Source organism: Fukomys damarensis, unplaced genomic scaffold, assembly GCF_012274545.1.
Source record: "Fukomys damarensis isolate Sample0158 unplaced genomic scaffold, DMR_v1.0_HiC HiC_scaffold_14, whole genome shotgun sequence".
Lineage (NCBI taxonomy): Eukaryota > Metazoa > Chordata > Mammalia > Rodentia > Bathyergidae > Fukomys > Fukomys damarensis.
The window spans coordinates 81,387,212-81,409,295 of NW_022900926.1; the positions used below are offsets into that span (position 1 = coordinate 81,387,212).

Here is a 22,084-nt window from a genome sequence, read left to right on the forward strand (position 1 = left end):
GTTATCACAAATTGCCTCTATGCCTTGGCAAAAGTCCAGGCAGTACATGGACAATTTGGGCTTCTGCATTGTTGTTGCTGCACACGAGTCCAGAGACAATGGCTACATTCCCCTTTTCACTTCATTTCCCGGGGAAAAGTAGAGAGAAATATCCTTTCTTCTTCATACGGTATTCACCCCCAAACTACTTTTATGTGTCATCTTAGTAGATTGAAAAGGAGTTTAGAATCAATGAAGGGTGTTTGCTGTGAGTTTATACATTTCCCTGTTTTATTTCTGTGCCTTGTGTATTTTCAGAAACAGGTTTTAACCTCTATGGCATTAACTGAACGGCACTGATGGAAAAAGAATAAATATATTTGCTTGTCAGTAGCCTACACTTTTATTTTTTTTTTCTTTCAAAATTTTTGTCTTTTTTTAGCTGTTTCACAAAAATTAACTTTATTTCACAGAAATTAAAGATTATTTTTATCCAGAGTTGGAAAAAATTGTTGATTTTACATTTCTATACTGAAGAAGCTTGAACACATATATTGACAGTGTATAACTCATTTTTACATATGTTGCTGCAATTCAAATTTTATTTAACTTTAACACAGCTTAAAAATAATATTGCCCATATGACAATCTTGCTGATTTTGACATTATTCTATAATCTGCAACGGTAAAATCTAGCCCAGAGGCAATTATAAAGTTTGTGGCTTGGTATATCAACCAAAATTTGACTTTCACAATTTGTCTCAATTTTCTTTTTGTCAGGAATGTTTGTGAGGGTTCACATGAATGATGATGTCTTATTTTACATGAAGTTTTCTTTGGTTTTATAAAACTATTTTGTTTTCTGTTATATAGTTTTAAAAGAAAGTAGAAGCAGCTTGTGGAATGCAAAATTATATCAAAGATCATACAATCTGTCCCCATAGAGCAAAATGTCATGCGACACAAGACTGTATTTTAGTAAATGCTTGAGTACCCTTCTCCAAAAAAAGTCTTGTTTTGTGGAGTGCATGCTCCTGCCCTAGGAGAGTCTGTTGACCTACCCTCATCTCAGTTGATTTTTATACTGGTCTGTAATTTTTTACTGTGATGCGTCTCCAGTATGGGTTTGGTTTGTTCTGTGTGGAAGCATCTTTACAAAGAGGATTCACATCAGTGCTTAACACATCCTAAAATTTCGCCAGTTTATGACTACTTTTCCTTTTTTCACTTGAGTTGGGGTGGAATTCTAATCCATGAAGGTAGCGTGAATTTAGGGCTGATACAAGGCAAACACCTAATAGGGTTCTGATTCACCCCTGACTCTTCTCCTATCAACATCAGTTGATGCCTGCTCGTGCTTCCTGATCAGGAACCCAAGTTTTCACAGTCCTGATTTCATGGATAGGGTGAATCTTTCTGAATTTAGGCTTCAAAAAGGTCCTTTGAAATGTGCCCAGGGCCTTGAGGTGATTTCCCCGAAGAGGTGGTAGAAAGTCCTCTCATAACCATTTTGGCCAGTGAGTGACCAGTCTCGTGAGTCAGGTTAGGTTCAGGTCCTGTCCCCTGCACTTGACTTTCCTCTTTGTTTCTCACAACTGTGGGATCGCCACCGATTTAAAGGTCAGCCCTTTATTTACTGTTTCACTGGTTCTGTTTCATCAAATATTTTAGTGTTTGGACCCAGATGGGATTGAGAGACAGAAGGATGCTGTTGTATAATTTTTTAAAAAATTCTATAAAATCTTTCCTTTGTTTACTCATTATCTTTCTATCAATATGTCAAGTATTTTGTGCCTAGATATGTACTGAGTGCTTTAAGAAATGAAGACCTTACTTAGGCTGGGTTCCCTTCTTCAAGAAACCTACTTCTAAAATAGATGCTGGTGTAGATAAGTCTGATACAAATGCAATGAGGGTAGGCGTGCCGAAAAGGAATGATGGTTGGCAAAGAAATAATAGAACAGTTGAGACTTAAAATATGAAGGGTGATTAGAATATGATTGGGTTTTCTAGAAGAGATCTGTCCAGCTGAAAAGAACCTTAACACACCAAACCAAGGAATTTAAATTCTATCTTGTATAGCAGAGATACATTGGAGGCTTTGAATGGGAGAGCCATTTAATAATGCAAGTGATGTTTTATAATCTTGGTGCTAAAGTTTTGGAAGGCTAGTATATTCTTCTACTAAAGAAAAATTGGTGTATTTCCTTTTACTTAGGAGGAATTAAACTCGGGACTTTGTGGGGTAAAAAAATAACTATATGGACAGGAGGTTGCCTCCTCTGAGAACAGGGGCCAGGTTTGTGCTGTTAGGGGGGAACTGGTTAGAAGCAAGAGTGGCCTCTGGGAGAGCTCAGGCCTCTTGGGGACTTCTTATTATAAACTAGATCTCTCCCCTCAAAAACATTTTTTGATACAAAGTCTTGCAATGTAGCCTAGGCTAACCTTAAACTTGTTCAAGACCCAGGCTAGTCTTGAGCTTGTGATCCTCCTTCCTCAGTTTTCCAAATGCTGAGCTTATAGCACAGTCACCATGCCTGGCATCTAGAACAAATTTTTTGTTGTTGTTTTGGTGTTACTGGGGATTGAATCTAGGGCCTGCTCACTGAACCCCTCTTCCACACTTTTTTAAAACAGTTTTACTGAGTCACTAAGTTGCCTGGGCTGGCCTTGAATTTATAATCTTTTTTCTTCAGTCTCCCAGAGTGCAGGGATTATTGGTGTGTGCCACCATGCCCAGTTTAGGTCAAATTCATAAAAACACTTTTAGCCCCAGTAAAATATGTGTGTAAGTGTATTTGAGAAAAGCTGGGCTTACCACCTTTATATAAATAGGGTCCATTATTGTATTTTTATTTTACTCTATTGTAAATTTTTTTAAAAATACTAATTCAGAGTTGCCCACAAAATTAAGAAAAATGTAGCATATTAGATTTTGAAAGTTCTATGTCTAGTAGCTATTTATTTGTAGTAATAATGTTTTTAGTATATTTAACTTTCTGATTTGGAAATAAAAATGTTTTCTAAATTGTTTCACAGATAAAAGAATGTCAAATTTCAGCATCTGCACCTGAAAACAGCTTACAAATTTCAGGCCACATGGATGAGTGCCAACTTCTGCATTTCCCTTGTGTATCCTGTGACCATTCTATCTGGGGTGAGTGATTTCTAAGTGTAGCTGGCAATGAACCAGGTGCCAGCCAGCCAGGGGCTGCCCTAACAAATAATGCTAGAGTTATAAATTAAACACTGTCTGGTGATCTGTGATGTGTAAGGCAGTTAATTTAGTTGGTCTGAATTAACTGTCTGCTCCCAAAAACTATATTTCTACAATGTGAAATCTGTCCTTAGCTTATTTGGAAGAGAATAAAAAAAGGAAATAATTTGTTAAGCTGTTAAATGATGACAATACCTGAGATTGTTTTGAATTTATGTAAGTATTTGCAATAATTTTAATTTTAAAAGTTCAAGAATTTGTTATTTCATGAATGGTAATTATAATTTTATATAAAATAGGGCTTTTGGGATCATACATGTTCCATTGCCTTACAATATCAGTTTTGCTTCCCTTTTAGTATAAAATTTTATGCATTTACAATGTTTTTAAGTTTCTTACAGATGCATTAGATAAATTATTTATACCTGAGATTCACATTTACAATTTAAAACTTATTTTTTCAAAGTTTCACTGGGGGTAAAGCCTATTTGTTACCTTCTCCATGCATTTTTCTCTTATTTAAATTTTTTACTTCACCAAGCCATTCATTTTTTAGAACATCCTTCAGAGTTCATGCGTCTTACTGAGGACACCTGACCTTTTGAAGCTTCATAATTCACATCTAGATGTCACCAGTCTTTCCCATGTTAACAGTTCTGACTATGTTTTATTATATGTGCCTTCGGCGCCGAGCCAGGACAGCTGCAAGAGGAGAAATGATGAACAGCCATAGAACTATAGTATCAAATAGCCGGACTTCCCCTCTCAATGCAGAGGTGGTCCAATATGCCAAAGAAGTAGTGGATTTCAGCTCTCATTATGGAAGCGAGAATAGTATGTCCTATACCATGTGGAATTTGGCAGGTGTACCAAATGTATTCCCGAGTTCTGGTGACTTTACTCAGACAGCTGTGTTTCGAACTTACGGAACATGGTGGGATCAGTGCCCTAGTGCTTCCTTGCCGTTCAGGAGGACTCCACCTAATTTTCAGAGCCAGGACTATGTGGAACTTACTTTTGAGCAACAGGTATATCCTACAGCTGTTCATATTCTGGAAACCTATCATCCTGGAGCAGTCATCAGAATTCTGGCATGTTCTGCAAATCCCTATTCCCCAAATCCCCCGGCTGAAGTAAGGTAAGACTCATTTCTAATGACTTGAGCTTTATGGCTGAAAAGTTTTGGTTGTTTTAGTATTGGAGGTCTTTTTTTTTTTGAAGCATTCTCTTAAGTAATTTAAACAAATGATTTGAAAATGTTCCTCAATAAACTGATGAGAGATCAGATGCATGAAGATTTAATGCATGCTTTCTCCTCTAGCACCTCACACTATACTATTCATAGGTCATAATAGTTACTTGCCATAGAATTTACCATAAATGGAAAGTACAAATTGAACTATTGTGAACATGGCCCAATCTAGAAATTCGCAGGTAATATTATTTCTAAAATATTTTCAAACCAATATTGTTTTAAAATATCCTCAGCAACTCAAAATAGGCCTTTTCAGTGATACTTTAGAGGGGATCTCTAGGGGATTAATCTTAATGTTAATGTAGATGTTTTTGTAACAAGCATATTCATTTCAAAATACCACGGCTCCTTTAAGTAATTAGTGCATTCTACTTACAAGCCTATTTATATCATTAATTTGCTTAGCAGTGCCTTTATTGTTTTTGTAGTGCAACCTTTTTGATTTTTTAAAAATGCAACTATTTGAGTAGGTGGCATAATCACATAGTCCAGTAATCTAAAAGAGCATATCCTGTGCTCTTTGTGCCTATGACCCAATTTTCCTCAAATGAAAACACTTTTATCACTTTTATTTTTCAGTTTCTTTCTGCAGATACAAGAACAACAAATGTTTTTCTTTTCTTTTCTTTTTTTTTTTTTTTTTTTTTTTTTTTTTTGTACCAGGGATTGAACTCAGGTCCTTGGGCTTGCAAGGCAGGCCACCAATGTTTTTATTTTCTTTAGTCATAAAAATAAATATATTGTTCACATTGTTTTATACCTTGTTTCACTTAGTAGTATATATATTGAACCTTTTCAGTTAAGTGCAGTTTCCTCATTCCTTCCTATAGCTGTATTACAGAGTGTACATGTACTCCAATTTATTAACTTGTCCCAAATGATGAACAATTAGTTGTTTCCAGTCTTGCTATTAAAAACACTAAGGCAAAGAATGACCATGTCATATGTTATTTCATTTATATGCTGGTATATCTGTGGGATAAGCTTCCCAGAAGAGTTGCTTGGTTTTTCACACCAGAGAAACCATTCAGTATTTACACATGTGTGTCCTATTTATTTCACTTAAATAAGGTTTAAATTGTATAATTGATAAGTGAAATAGGAAGAAAATAGGAGTAGGGGAAGTGGGAAGGGTAGGGAAAAGAAAAGAATGGAAAAGAAAAAATATGAGAAAAGGAAAAAATGGAAACGAGTCTTTGTAAATAGGGAGGAGGGAAAGGGAAAAAATAAGAGCCAAGATATATCATGTAAAGGTACAAGATCCTAATGATGAATGTAACTGTACTGTATACCTAAAATGTACCGATAAACTCAATGAGGAACAAAAAAGAATTGCTTGGCTAAGGACATACACATTTGTAACTTTGATATATAGTGCCAATTCCCCCCTGAAGGGTCTTTATATATTTATACAAATATGCAGGTTTTGACAAAGCCACACCCAGAGTATGTTAATACATTTCATTATTTTTGCAATTTAATAGATGAAAAAATCTTAATTTCAGGTTAAGTATTAAAATTATTTTACAGTATTATCTCTGAGGTTGGATTACCTTTTCAAATGTTTAAGACACATTTGTATTTCTTTTTCATTGAACTACTTCATTATATTATTTTCCCATTTGGTGTTCTTATCAGTGTTTAGATCCTTATATTGCTATTAATTCTCTCACTCATTAAATATTTTAGTGTCTCCCCTGTGTTAGGCATTGTTCTAGGTATTGCGGGTACACGGTGAACAGAGTACAAAATGAACAAAACTCCCAGCTCTGATGAGTTTATTCTAGCCAAGAGTAGTTTGTGGGCATCTTTTACACTTTCAGACTTCAGATTAGCGAATGTGGAAGGAATGGAGCAAGGATCAGCCACCATCCCTGTGACACACTACCTCCTTAAGGTCTCTTTAATTTAAAGGAAGCTCTTCCTCAGTCCACCACAAAAGAAGTACGAAGAACAGCTCAGTTTGGATTGCAGACTGCTGGAATAATATTCTTTCCAGAGCTGTTTTGATTATTCATTGTATACAGTGTTATTAATGAGTCATTAAAAAGCACAGAAAACCAGCATCCTTTAATGTACTGATATTTTTTCCTGAGAGGGAAAAAAAAGTGTAGAAATTTGGGCAAGATCTCATCTTATGTGAGAATTGTTTTATTAGGACTCTGTCACTCTGACTCTTTCCTACAGTGTCATCCACATTCTTTTCTAAAAAGCTGAATGGGTAATGGGGCAAGATCTATAAAATATGTAGTGTTTTCTCTAATCCAAAACTTAATGGCTGTATAACTGATTTTGAGTACAAATCATGTTCTTATGTTCATGAGACTTGTAGTAAATGATTTTGATTAAAGTTTAAAATTTATTTATAGATATGTCTCTGATTTGTTTTAGTGATATTTAGCTTTATCCCCTTTATATTATCAAGTTTTACGAGAAAAGGAATTTCATTATTTCAGTATATGAAAAGGAATTTCAAAATTTTACTAATTATGAACCCAGAAGATGTTTCATTTTAAAAAGTTGGACACCACCCCCGCAAAAAAAAAAAGAAGCAGAGAAAATACCTGTAATTCTTCTGCCCACATTCAGTAACTGTTAAGATTTTGGTGAATTTCTTTGGACAGGAAGAAACATTCATGGAACAGCACCCTTTTTGCCAGTGCCAGTTCACTGCTGGGTACCAAAGAGAGGGCCAGACAAAAGTGGCTGTTGCTCTCAGAGCTCACAGGCCAGCCTGGAAGAGCACTATGGACTCTCTGGGAACATATGTTGGCAGAGGAGAGAACCTAAGCTATAGGGCTCAGAAAAGACATCCTCAAGGAAGTGAATGCAGTGAGAATGAGGGTTGAGGGAGGCTGCAGTGTAGACAAGAAAGGTGAAGAAGGAAAGCACTTTCAAAGGTGAGATCATGGTATTTGTAATTCTGGACATGATTTTATGTCCGTTTTAGGAATGAGTAATGTTGGAGTATTTCTTTGTTGTAAATGGACCTCTTTAATCCCAGACATTCAAAATTTAAAATCAGCCTTTGCCTGTTTCATTCAATTTCAGTGAAGTAGAAAAATTATAAGTAATTCTACAAGATATGTCTTCTTGCCAGTGATTTAAAAGGAAAGACAGTGGGTAGCAGTGTTGAATGACCTGATCCTAAGTATAAGATCTTAGTAGATGTGTGTGTAAGAGTCAGAAAATAGGATCACAGTTACAAATTACAAGGAAGAGATAGGGAAAAGTGATTGAGAAAAATGACAAGTTGAAGATATATTCAAGATTGGAATTATGTGGGAATGAAATTAGTGGTGTAGATTATTTTCTTTTGAATGTTAAAAGTGCTTTATACAATGATTTTAAGAAAGAAGAAAGGAAAGAAAGAAAGAAAGAAAGAAAGAAAGAAAAGGCTGTTACAGAGAGAATTTGAGGCCAAAATGTGTTGCTTAAGCAACAGTTGCCCGCATTTGTCATGGTCTGGTCATTTTGACATTGTGGGCCCAGAAACATTATTTTGTCATTTAACTGGGTATATACCCAAAGAAGTGAAAGCAGCACATTGAAGAAGTACCTGAGTTCTCATACTAATGGTGATACTGTTCCTAATAGCTAAGATACAGAATCATCAACAAATGACTGGAAAAAAAAATGAAGTATATATGTATAATGAAGTATTATTTAGCAGTAAAAAAGAATTAAATCCTGTCATTTGCAGTAAACTAGATGGAACTGGGGAATATTATGTTAAATGAAATAAGCCAGACACAGAAAGACAAGCACCACGTAATATTCTTTCTCATATGTGGAAGCCAAAAATGTCAAGGTAGTATATAACTACTAGAGATTGGGAAGGATGTGGAGGGAGAGTGGAGAAGGGAGGTTGGATTTAATCAGTGCTCTGCATATTTGGCATATATGCTGTCAAAACAAGCACTGCTTTGCATATGATGTTACTTAAAAAATAAAAAAATTTTAAAATAAGAAATAAATTTTAAAAAGATTTCCCATTGAGCTTCTGTCTTACATCTTTTTTCCTGAAAGCAGGAATTATCATATGTCCCATCCCTATTATCCCAAGATTTTGGCCATATGTCTTTTGTGGCCCCTTCTTGACCTAAAGACAACTAGGGTCTTTCTATGCCAGTGGTTTCCATGTTTTAGATTTCTTATCTAATTTGATTTCTTATACTAAGGTTAATCAGTTTTACTTAGATTTCAGTCAGTCATTGGGCAAAGAAAATGAACAGTTTTTGGGGGGGGGATGATAACCTCTTATTAGTAGTACACATTTTAAGCATTATTAATAACCAGTGTAATATAATTTATATCATAAGGAGATATGCCTCACTACGAAATTAGAGATTGTTTTTTAAATACATGCTTTCAGTGGTCATTTTTATGTATTTTGGAGAGCAGTTTGTAGTACTATTGAGAAACTTAAAATATTCTTATTCTTTGACATAAAATTAAAATTTCTGACCTGAAGATATAGCTCTGTGGCTGTATGCTTGATTAACATGTGTGAAACCCTGAGTTCAATCCTTAGTACCACGTAAAAATAATCTGCTAACCAAAGTAAGTAGAAATAGAGGACAAATATTTATTGAAGTATTTCTGTATTTCTTTCATTGCTATATTAAAATAATATTAAAGAAGCAATTGATTATGGCATATGAGAATTTTTACTGATGGATATACTGTGTTATGAAGAATCTGCACATAATTTTGGAAAATAGTTTTATAAGAAGACTTACATGGACATAGGATATTAGCTAAGCCTTGAAGAATAGATGGGCAAAAAACTAGTATGTTGGGCATTCGCTGGGGGAAGACAACATGAACATAAGATACAAAGGTAGAAATAAATATACTGTATTGAAAATAAGGACTAATTTTTTTGGCTAGTAGTTCATTTGAAGGAATAAGGGAGAATGTTGCTCACCTTTTATGTGTTAGATACTAGGGACTAGTGATACAAGGATGACAGTAGATAAATGTAGGCAAGGATGAATGTACACAAAAGTAGCAATTCAGGAGAGGAGCATATATAAGACATTTTTTTGGAACAGTTGGCAAAACATAAGACTGCATTTAAAAAAGAAAAAAAAATCAAAGATAATATGAAAGTTGTGAGTTTGTATGAGGCCAGTAAAAGGAATGAAAAGCTGGAGAAGGAAACCTTTGTGATGATCAGCGGTTGGTTTAAGATGTAGCATAGGGCAGCTTTACCCCTTACCTAGGGTTTACTTGTTCTGTAAAACTGAATGCTTTTCTTTAGGTACCTGTAACTATCCTACTCTTTAAATGGACCAACGTGCAATCTAAAAATCTTTTTAAAAAAGGACTTTGGGGGACTTAGGAAAACATTTTAATATGTATATCTCTGAAATTTTGTTTAAAACATTTTTTCATATCCTAGAAACAATTCATATGTCGATTCTGGTCAACTTATTTGACACTGTATTGCATTAAGGTATGGGTAGATCTCTTTCTAAACTGTATTATAGGGAAGTTTCTTTCTTTGGCAGATGGGAGATTCTTTGGTCAGAGAAACCTACGAAGGTGAATGCTTCCCAAGCTCGCCAATTTAAACCTTGTGTTAAGCAGCTAAATTTTCCCACAAATCTTATACGACTGGAAGTAAATAGTTCTCTTCTGGATTATTACACTGAATTAGATGCAGTTGTGCTGCATGGTACGAAGGACAAGCCAGTACTTTCTCTCAAGACTTCAATTATTGACATGAATGACCTAGAAGGTGATGATTATGAAGAAAAGGATGGTTGTGGAATGGACAGTCTTAACAAAAAGTTTAGCAGTACTGCCCTCAGGGAAGGGCCAAACAATGGATATTTTGATAGGCTGCCATATGAGGTAAGCCAAAAATACTCAATAGCAGTATTGGATATAAAACTTATAGATGTTTGGGCCGGGGATTTAGCTCAGTGGTTCCAGTGCCTGCCTTGCAAGTGCAAGTGCAAGTGAAAGGACCCAAGTTCGACCCCCAGTACCAAAAAATTAAAAAAAAAAAAAATACAGATGTTTAAATGTTTAGCTATTAGTGTTTATTTTACTAAATATCACAGGACTAGAGTTATTGTAAGGAGAATATACTGATGTGTTGTATTTTTTCTTTTATTTTGTTTTTTTATTAATACATGTTTTCAGTACATAATGTTTCCCTTCCTTGTGTGGAATTGATATGTGCATCTTAAACATCTTAATTCCTTTTTTCATCCCATTTCCCTCCCTCCTTCCCCGATCCCTTTATCTATTGATCTTCCCGTTTAAGAAAGATCTGTCTCCCTACTGATTATCTTTTATTTTACTCTATTTATAATTTTAGTTTCTCATATAAGAGAAATAATGGAATGTTTAAGCTTTTGTTTTGTATTTTAATTTTGGAAAAAATAGACAAAATTGTTAACTAATTTTGCTGCATTTGTTTTAGACTGACAGTGATTTGGGGTGAATTATTAAATACATATTCTTATATCACTGAGTAACATTAAGCAAATATATAAACCGATAATAAATTACGTGACATAAGTATGGGGAGTGTATGCTGAACTTTATGTCAATTATATTGAAGATTATTTGCTATTACAGATGAGTAATAAAACTGAAATGAATGTTTATTCTATTTTATAACTACAGTTTCCTCAAGGATCATTTGTTCTGTAGTCTATATTATTTTAACCATTATTTTTGGTCTAGGCAGATACAGAGTGCCATTACCTAGAAATACAGAGGAATCTCTGTTCTTAATTCAGAACTTGATTCTTTCCATGATTCTGGTCACAAACTAAGTTGGATGAAAACTGAATCAAACTCAGTGGTTAGGCTTAATGTTGACCTTGTGGCGAAATTTGATTCCATTCTTGTTCAGTTCAGTTTGTGACCAGAATTGTGGAGGGAATTGAGTTCGTGAACTGAGGTACCGCTCTACTTTGTTTTGTTTTGTTTTTCTGTACCAGGCATCAAACTCAGGTCCTTGTGCCTGTGAGGCAGGTGGTGGAACTGAGCTAACTCCCTGGCCCCCACTGTACTTTTTTGTGTGTTTAGTTTGACATTTATTTTCACTGTATCTCCACAGGGTACTTCTGTAATATATTTAACCTGTCTCCCCAGCATCAAATTCCAGTTTTTCCGCAGCCATGTGACACCAGAATTCCCCTCCTGTTACCAAATATCCCCAGGGAATATGGGAGAGGTATGGAGGATGTTTGGCCAAGGATTTGTCACCCACTGAAAACTTCTCTGTATGGTTAAAAATAATGTAATCAACTTTTAAAAAAGAGAATTTATAGACTGAAATTTTAACCAATTTAAATGTCTCCCTTTCAAATTAATATTTCAGATTTCATTATAAAAACCTTAGTAATTTAACATACAAGAATGTAAGACAGCCTCTTGTAATAGTAACCACAATACCTGTACAACATTTTACACTTAAAATTTTGTGGTACTTCCTATAGAAGAGCTAAATTTGCTAGGTATAGGTGAACTTAAGAAAGAGCCAGGACCAAGAGCCCACCCAAACCCTCTAAGTTAGGACTTTAATTATAGAAAGGGAGCTTCACAGGCTGGAAAAGTCCATGTGGCCTTTACTGTGAGAAAGGAGGAAACGTGAAGGGAGAGCTAAGCTGTGAGAGAGGAGCATTAGGCATTGATAGTGTCATTCCTCAGAGCACTGAGGAAATCTGCCTTGGCAGCAGTGGACATAGGTCATTGGGAGGCAAGTAAATCACTTCTTTGTTTTTATCCATTTCATAAGATTTAAAACAGAAGTTTGGTTCAATAAATATGTATTTTTGACAGTTTATTGAATTTTATCCAGGCCTGATGAAATAAATGCCTTTCATGTAGCGATCCAATGAATGATACGGAAGAGCTTCCAGTAGAGGGAAGACAGTAAAATTCGTGACCTGGAAAACGCCAGTATTTCCGTATGGCTGAAACATAGGACTTGACAAGGAAAGCTGTCAGAGATGAAAGTGGATAGAGGCTTAGGGCTGCTGTGTGCTTTTTATCCTTGTCAGCCAGGAAATGTTCAGGATACTGTTTTTCTCCAGTATACAGAAAAATTAGTTGGGGAGAAATGCAGATACTTTAGATTTTGTTAATAATTTACCATTGATGAAAAAAATTAGAGCAAATTCAAGATAATGGTTTTACACTCACTTTCTTGTATTCTTTATATGTTCTTTTTTTAATGTTCTTTTCAAGTGGGAAAGATACAGAATAGTAGCTAATGTTCCAGAAATTATCCATAATATTCACACATTTTTATACTTACCTTGGCTCACAGTTAGAATATAGTAATTGCCCAGATGTTTTGGTCTCATGTGAATTATTTTTCATATGTGTATGGATATAAAAAAGATTGTGAACAATGAAGATTTTATTTTATTTTAAGAAGGGGCATAATAAAATGAGATTTTGATTTTAGATTACTCCGTGGTAGAGGAGGAGTAGACCAGCAGGAAGTCCGAGTGGAAGGGAGGGGTACCAGTTTGGAACCTGCTGCGATAATTTAAGGAAGAATTGATGAAGCCCTGAAATTGGAATGTTGGAGAAGAGAGAAGGTGGGAGGAACATTCCAGAGATGCAGAAAAGAATAATCAAAAGTAACTAATAAATGTGGAGATTGAAGGAAAATATCATGGATTTCAGGTTTCATGGAATGTCTCAGTGGTGGACATGCTTTTTAAATTGTAATACTGGGTGAAGAGGGGACAGGAACAGTGACTTTGAGGCGCCTATGCTTGATTAAAGCAGGTTTGTGTTGTCGGGGACAGTGGCCAGTTGCTGTTTGAGTTTGCCACTCAGCAGGAAGGCCTGATACTGTATTTGAGTGAGTTGGCTCTCAGTAGAATGAAGTGGGTGAAGTTGACTGGTGAAACTGTAAAATGTGAATAAAGGGCCCAAAACAGAAGCTGGGAGCACTAACATCTAAGAGTCCTATAGGGAAAGATAGACCAGAAAAAAGGACTTGAGAAGTGGGAAAGTCTTAAAACCAAAGCATTAAGAAGCTAAAAACATACAGCAGCCACTAAAAAATGAAGTCACTTAAGCTGTGTTGCAGAAGGTTAAATTTCAGTGCCCACTGGTTTGGCTTATTGGGAGGTCTTTGCTGTGAGCAGTCAATGGAGACATTCCCGTGGGGTGAGAAGTGAGAAAACTGTATTTGGTTAAGGCATTAAGTAGAGAAGTAGCAGCAGAGACAAAGTGTTTATTCTCTCAGAATAAGGAGAAAATTACTTCTGTTAATTACTTTTGATTATGGGCTGTAACATGGATAAGAGTATCCACCAAGACAGTTGGCCTTCTGGCTAATATGCCATCTCTTTGTATCACAGTCCAAAAGGAGCATTATCAAAATGAGAGAGGGCGAAATTAGAGGTGTAATCTTCTCTAACTTACATTTGAAGGGGAAGAGATATGGTAAGTGGTGGGGATACAGCAGAGAGGTAAAGATTCTGTTTATGGTGAAGAGAATTCAGTATATAGAAAGGAGGGAGCTGTGTAAAAACGTTTAATCAGTACAACAAACTCCTGCAGAAGCAACCAAGAGATGGAGTCAGTATTCCTGGAGGGTTATTGGCGATGATGAAAGAACACCATGTAAAGAGTTAATGCTGGAAAACATACAGAATATACTGAGTTTTGAAGGCAGATAGATCAGCCTTGTTTTGGAAGGTCTTCCCAACCATAATTACATTGTGTATTCATTATGTAATCCAAAGGTACTTTAGGCTAGGCTTCTCCCATATAAAAACATGTTTTGACAGACACTAGATAACTAGTAGAATAATGATTAATGAGTATCATCTTCTAGGTAAAAAAGCTGTTATTTTTATTTAATCAAATCCAGAAGTGCTGTTTCACATGTCATTGTCATGGTTTTGGTGACTTCATTTTTTTTTATTTTGATATATCCTTAAAATATAATACTAAATATCAAAATGTTTCACCTTTTAATGTGGTGACTTTTGGACTTTTATTGACAACCATGCCAGAAGTTGCTGGGAGTTATTTAAATAACACTTCATCTGTAAACATAAATTATTTATTTCTGGTACAGGATGACTCTGCAGTAACTGCTTAAGAATTCTACTGAAGTACCTTTGAATATTATAGTTAAAACAAAATTTTAGGGCTGGGGATTTAGCTCAGTGGTTCTGCCTCTGCTTTGCAGGTGTAAGTTCCCAAGTCGATCCCTGTTACCAAAAAAAAAAAAAAAAAATTATTTTTAACTACAGATTTTAAGGTCTTACTGTTACCAAGCTCAGATGATTGATAGTGTCTTTCATTTAAGAACATACAATTCCTGTATTACTTAAATTTTCAAAGCATAAAGAAAAAGTTTTCAACTTTTACGAAGTCAGAGTGACATGGATTAACATGGCATGCAAAAAGAAAACTATGGACAAATTTCACTGTGTAAATACTTTAGATAAAGTAATGTCAAGTAGAATTATTTTTAAAAAGTAATTCAACAAAATAATTCAGGATTTATTCCTGGAACTTAAGGATTTTGTCATATTAGATAATTTATATAATAACACTATAGGTTAAAGGGAGAAAAATCCTAAAATCATCTCAGTGGATGCACAGAAATCAGTTGACAAAGGACAGCTAAAGTAGATATCAATATTTTTGTCTATTTCTGTTAAAAATTGCTTTATTAGCCTGAGAAATATCACAAACCAAAAGCTAATCATCATATTTATCAAACACAAGAAATCCATTGTTTAACGTGGCAACCACCAGTCATGCACACCATTAAGTACTTGAAATGTGGCTAGTCTGAATTGAAATGTGCTAAAAGTGTAAAATATACATAGGATTTTTAAATAGTATTAAGAATGCCAACATCTCATGATTTTTATATTGATTATAAGATAGTGATATTTTTTATGTGTTGCATAAACTAAAAGAAAACTAATTTTGTCTTTTTTTACTTTTTAATATCTGATCATTAAAACATTTGAAATTATCGGACCAGGGATTTAGCTCAGTGGTTGCATGCCTGCCTTGTAAGCACAATGTCCTGAGTTGATCCATGTTACCAAAAATTAAAATAAATTAAATTAAAATTTTGAAATTATATATGTAACTCATATTCATGGCTCACATTTGAATTAAAGCTCAAATTAAAACAACCATGTTCTTTAACATTGTTCTGGAAGAACTAGCCAATACTGGTAGATATGAGAAAGCAATAAAAAGCATAAATTTTTATAAAGGTGGCTGTAAAGTCATCATTTAAAGACAAAATGATTATATATTAGAATATCCAAGAGAGTAGACCAGTAACCACTGTGAACAATAAGTAAGTCGACAGGTTACAGAATTAATAGACAAAAAGCAATAGCTTTAGGAACTCTAGGAACATGAAAGATCATTAAGTGTTAAGTCATACCATGCCCTTGAGTGGGAAAATACAATAAAATTAAAAGTGTCAGGTTTTCTTAAAGTAATGATATATTTAATGAAGACTCACTTAAAATGCAAACAGGATTTTTAAATGAAAAATTCACCTAAGAAAAGTGAAAATAATCAGGAAAATTCTGGAAAAAGAAAGTGATTTGTCTTGATTCTCCTTTGCAACCAAGAAATCCAATGCTTTCACCTATATACACTTTTAAAAATTTATAAGAAAACTTACTTTACATAGAGGATTTTTGAAATGGGAAAATAATGGATAAATAAATGAAACACAGTAGAGTCCAGGAAAATGCCAAAAAGAGGAGAAAATATTGGCAGTTTCCCTAGGGAAAGGGTTAAATTTCTATCATTAATGAAAACAAATAATTAAAATGAGTGTAAGAGCAACAGGAGAAGTCACAGCTGTTTTTTTTTTTTGCCTTTTAGGATGATAAAGCTTTGCTATCAGTACTGGCTAAGATATAGGTGAATTGGTACTTTTACGCTTATTTGTGGATATACAAAATTATGTGAACATTCAGAAAGGTAATTTTGTGCTTGCATCAAGACTTAAATGAAAGTACTTACCCTAAGGCTATAACATACAAAGTTTGTCAAGATTAACTTATATACATAATGCGCATAAACAATACTATTGCAATATTATTTGCAATAGGAAAAAAGGTAGTACATCAACAATCAGAAACTGTTTGTTTGTTTATTTATTTATTTATTTTTGGTACTCGGGTCCTTGCGCTTGCAAGGTATGCAGCAGAACCACTGAGCTAAATTCCCAGCCCTAGTTTAGTTATTGTGTCACCTCTGTGAAACAGTGATTTGGGTCTGTTTGTGCAGATGAGGATCTTTAGGGTATATTTTAAGTGTTTACAATATCCTTTTTTAGTGCATATCCAAGAATAGAATTTTTTACATGTTTATGTGGAAGAGATCAGGAAAATGTTAAAAAATGCTCGTCTCTAAGGGAGAAAGATTGTCAGAATTGAAGGTAAAGAAGAATAAACTCATTTTGTACCTGAGATTTTTTGGTTCATTTGTATAGTGTTTTACATATCAGGAGAGTTATCTGGATGATGAGATTTGTTCAATAAAATACTCGTTTGTGATAGGGATAGGGACCACTGGGATTTTGTAATGAAGAAGAGAGTTTGGGCTCAACTGCAAATACCTCATGAACAAGTGGGAATTTATAGGCAGTGAGCAGGTAGGGCTCAGTGAATAGAAAATTACTAAGAAGAAACATCAGGAATAAGGGGGATTTGGGCTAAACTGAACTCACAAGATTCTTGCTGGAGACAAGTGAACAGGCATTACCCGGGAATGGTAAGGATGAGACTTTTGCTAAATTGATTTAGCAGGGTTTTTGCTGTTTGTTTGCTTAAAATTAGATTTTATAAGAAAGTGCACATGGGCCAGGGATTTAGCTCAGCGGTTCGGTGGCCTGCCTTGCAAGTGCAAGGACCCAAGTTCAATCCCCGGTACCTCCCCCAAAAAACAAAGTGCACAGATAGGAATAGGAGAAAGTACAGACACATTATTAAATTTTGGTCAAGCAGGGAATCTTTGTCAGCCTTTGGACTAATTAATGTCTTTATAGTTCCTGTTTTTATAGAAAATAAACATTACAAACACCCTAAATTTCTTTAAAGTCTAATTCAAAGGTTAATAGTAAATAGTAAGAATACCTCAAACCTTACTATAGATGGTATGTTTATTAGGCAGCTGATACTCATATTTTATAAAAATCCTTTAAGCCAGCATGGTGGCATAAGCTTTATAATCCCAGCACTCTGGAAGGCTGAGGCAGGAGGATCACAAATATGAGCCCAGCTTTGGCAACTTAGTGAGATCCTCTCGATAAAATGAAAAAAAAAAAAAAAAAACAGGGATATAGCTTAGTGCAGAGGCCCTCAGTCCAATCCCTAACACCTCCGCCACGAAAAAAAAAATTATAAACTTAAACTTAATTTTAAAGGTTGTATTTCTATATTTTGAAATATATTGTTGGAAATTTTGACATGAAATTAATACTGAACCTAAAACATAAATTGAAGAGAACATTTATATTAAAAGGCGCAATTACCATACAAAAAGTTTAGGTGGAAAATTTCACCTTTTCTCTAAAATTTTTTTTTAAACTGGAGATCAAACTCGGGACCTTGTGCTTATGAGGCAGGTTACGGAACCACTAAGCTAAATCCCTGGCATTCTCTAAGTTTTTAACATTTAGTAAATATTTAAATTTTTTTCTTTGTATTGTTTTGTTTTGTTTTGTTTTGTTTTTTCCCACAAAATCTTGATATGTACTCTAAGCTGGACCCAGGTCACAATCCTCCTACATCAGTCTCCAAGTGCTGGGTTACAGGCATGTGCCACCATGCCCAGTTTAAACGGTTGTTCTTGAAAACTAGTTAAAAAAGAAAAAAACCCAGTTTTCACCATTAAAAAGAAAATGTTCGACTAATTCAAGAAGGTCATTTTGATTAGAGTTAGAGATCTTTTTGATTCCATGTTGTTAATAATTTTTATATATATTCACTACTCCATCATTGCCTCCGGCTATTTTGAACAAACTTTTTTATCTCTTTTTCTTGGAATTCTGCCTTAGCTCCTGGTTGATTTCTCCTTCTGCTTCCCTGCCTGCAGCCCTGTGATGGTCTTTCCAAGCACAGTTCTCAACTTTTCACTCTGCAATATCAGTATCTTCAACACTCCTCATTACTTTTAGGATAAATCCAAGCTCCTCTTTTTTTCACCTTTGCTCTCTCCCTTTGAAGTTGAGCCTTCCTGGCACAAGTACACTTTGGCTTTGGAATTAGGTCTGTCTTGTACTGTATTAGGCTCTACTAGTATTCTGTACCTCTGTCAACACTATTAAAACATGTTACTGTACTTACTAATTTACCTGGACTCTGAGCAATTTAGGAGTGGAAATTCTCTTCTATATCACCAGCGCCTGGAGTGTAGTAAATTCATGAAAAATTCTGTTCAACAGATTACAAAAATATATCTTTGCACATTAAGAAAATGAATTTTTAACAAGCTGAGTGCTTGAACAATTTGAAATGCAGTATAGTTGGGTATGTGTGGTTTCTTCCCATCTGGATAATTTTATTGAATGTTGATTTATTTGCTATGTAAATATATTGTTATAAAATGTGACACTGTTCTTCATTATACCACATTATATAATCAATACAGTGAAACTGTTTTTCACTCTTGTTCTTGGTTTCTGTTTTGTGTAGCTCATTCAACTGATTCTGAATCATCTTACACTACCAGACCTGTGTAGATTAGCACAGACTTGCAAACTACTGAACCAGCATTGCTGTGATCCTCTACAATACATCCACCTTAATCTGCAGCCATACTGGGCAAAACTGAATGACACTTCCTTAGAGTTTCTACAGGCCCGGTGCACTCTCGTCCAGTGGCTCAATTTATCTTGGACTGGAAATAGAGGCTTCATCTCTGTTTCAGGGTTTAGCAGGTTAGTGCAAAGACTTGTTGGTTTTTTTTTTTTCCTTTAGGCTGTACTTACTAACTATATAATAATTTTCACAAAAGTTTCAAATTATATACTATCTACCTTACAGAAATTATATACTATCTATATATATTGTATACTATCTATCTTACAGTTTGTGTTCAGAATGGTACTTCTTATAAAAACTGAAGGAATTTTACCAGCCTTTTCAGCTAAACTTCATAAGGGAACTATATCATTTACCTCTTATTTTTTTTAAATCTCAAGTGACTTTCTATGAGACTCCTTTTTTGCCTTTTCATATTTTCAGCATAGATGATTAACACATTTTAAAAACTATTTCCAAATCAAAATCTACCTCTCTAATGTGATTTGTCATAAATGGAAAACAATTTATTATGGAGCATTTTTAATTAAATCTTAATTACATGTGCAATACATCGCCCAAATTTAGAAGCTCATTTAAACTAATTATGTTGAAAATGCAATTGCATGCTAACTAGACGACCACACTTGCAGACCTGCCCAGGTGTTTCTGCTCCTTTCTATTTAAGCATTTAGTTTCCTTACTATTAAATGTCACCTGTTAAACATTTGAAATCTTGTACAAGTGCATAATCATTTTGTAATGCTGTAGTAATGTTTCTTAAGATACAAACAGGTGTTTTTCTCTTAACCCTGATAAGAGTTGTTCCCATTGTATGTTATCTGTAAGCTCATCATTTTCATGAGGTTAAATAATGGACTGGGAGTTTGGGGAAAATACTTGTTAATGAATGAATACTCTTTTATCCTATTTTTACAAACTGATAATGAACTGCACCCATCCCTACATTTGGCTCCAGTGGTTACGTTCCTGTATAGTGGTTTATGAGTTAGAAATTTATATAGAGAGCCTTATTTTCTTTTGCCTCAAATTGTAGTAAAGATTCAGTTCCAGAAAGAAATATTTGCTATCATTAAATTTGGGTGATATCACAGTGTATGAAAAAGAGCTAATAGCGATAGTTTATGCATCAGATTTAAAAGTAAATACAAGCAGTAATGGCCCACAGCACTGGATTTCTTTCTTTGCTCTCAGAAATAGATCCAGGGAGAGGGCTTGTTGCTTGACATATGATAGCTGACCAGTAGAACACATTTTAGCAGCAGATAGATCCTTTTTCTCTTCATTGTAAAGGGCACAACTGATAGCCCTATCTCAAAAAACAAGTTAACAAAAAGTTTAACAATACTCAGTTATAGTTTTTTATGCTGTAGGAGTTTTCAGACAGAAGACTCAAAGATACAGGAGAAATTACCTGGTTTTATGCTTAGGTTTGATGAAGCAGGGACAGGTATGCAGAAATGTGGTTAAACAAAATGTGTGTGATCTAAGAGTAACACACCTAGTGGGAAAGGGTCTTGCTGTTTAGATTCTTCTTGCCTCTGTGTTGTAGCATTTCTTCCTCACAAATATGGGGCCGGACCCCTCTGGAATGGGAGTTTTAAGACCTCCTAGTGAACGAGGATAGTTCATAGAATTTCTTTACAGCCAGATCCTAGAAAAAAGCATCAGGGAAAGTTGGAGTAGTATGTTTAGGGTTAATAACTTGGCTTGGGGAAAAGCAGTTCTGGTTTCTATGACCTGTCTTAGGGAAGAGGAGTTCTGATTTATGTGATTTGCTTCGGGGAGAATGAGAGGTGAGAGACAGGAAAAGGCCAAAGAGGCCTTGGGTTCAAAACTGCTTCTGAGATAGTCTCCTGTCCTTTAGTTCAAAGTATGCATCATGCCAACACTCTTTGAGGTGTCATTATCTAAATCCTCCCAATTTTATAGTCCTTTTTTCTATTTCTCTCTGCCCTAAACACACATACTTCATGTGCCCATTTTCCTCTCTGCTAATAGGATCATGAAGACCTGAAGCTAAAGACTGAGTAGAGCATATACTGTCAATCATAAACAAGAACAGTTGAATGTGAGACAGGTAGAAGAGCAGTGCCAGTAAGCATTTTACATTTTAAAGACCTTTAGAGTTTTTAAATTTACTCTCATAGCTCTATCCCAAGTGTTTATCACTATTAGGAATTAATAGTAAGTGTTTGTTTTCATCCTTTGAGTGCAAGGCATGGGAGTGGATACTGTGGACCATGTAAAGAGCTGCATGAGATATATAATACAGTTCCTTCTACAGAGAAGCTAAAGATAAAAAGACAAACGTTAAAACATCCTTTACAATATTTTTATGAATAAAATAACAGGACAGCAACTAATCATTGTAGAAATTAAATGTTGGTAATAAATAGCTGGCATCCAACTTCTTTGACAGTGTGCTACGTAGGATTGTGTTAATGAGTAAAATGTAAAGGTAGCATTGCATTTTTAAAACTATGTAGTTTCCTTAGGTGCATGAGAAGAAGCATCAGTGCTATTTTTAAAATATTAGATCATGAGCAAAGAAAGGTCTTTTTCATAGTTAGAGCCCAGGTCTACTTTCTACAAGCAGTTCTGCTATGTTTCAGTTCACACAGGTCATTTGCTCTGGGGGTGGTAAATAATAACAAAACTACATATGTAAATTTAGCTTGACAATATTTAGTCAGAAAAGCCATATTTTTGCTAGCATTGCTTTAACTTTAGTCACTGTTCCCATTAAGAAAAGAAAGTTTAAATAACAGGATGTGAAAAAATTGGGGGTGGGGGCAGATGGGAGTTTGCCTGCTGATT

The 22,084-nt window shown here is 34.8% G+C and overlaps 1 protein-coding gene across 2 annotated transcripts in view; it reads left to right on the top strand.

Annotated features, from left to right (window-relative positions):
• Positions 1 to 3,056: 3,056 nt before the first annotated feature.
• Fbxl4 (F-box and leucine rich repeat protein 4) overlaps positions 3,057 to 22,084 on the top strand; it is a 54,385-nt gene continuing 35,357 nt past the window's right edge. The window contains exons 1-4 of one of the 2 annotated variants that reach the window (XM_010637367.2): positions 3,057 to 3,136; positions 3,753 to 4,334; positions 9,968 to 10,313; positions 19,136 to 19,380. In XM_010637367.2, coding sequence (XP_010635669.1) covers positions 3,823 to 4,334; positions 9,968 to 10,313; positions 19,136 to 19,380 — 1,103 coding nt within the window. In that variant the 5' untranslated portion in view covers positions 3,057 to 3,136; positions 3,753 to 3,822. The remainder of the gene's footprint in view (positions 3,137 to 3,752; positions 4,335 to 9,967; positions 10,314 to 19,135; positions 19,381 to 22,084) is intronic. The other variant, XM_010637368.2, reaches the window with a different exon arrangement.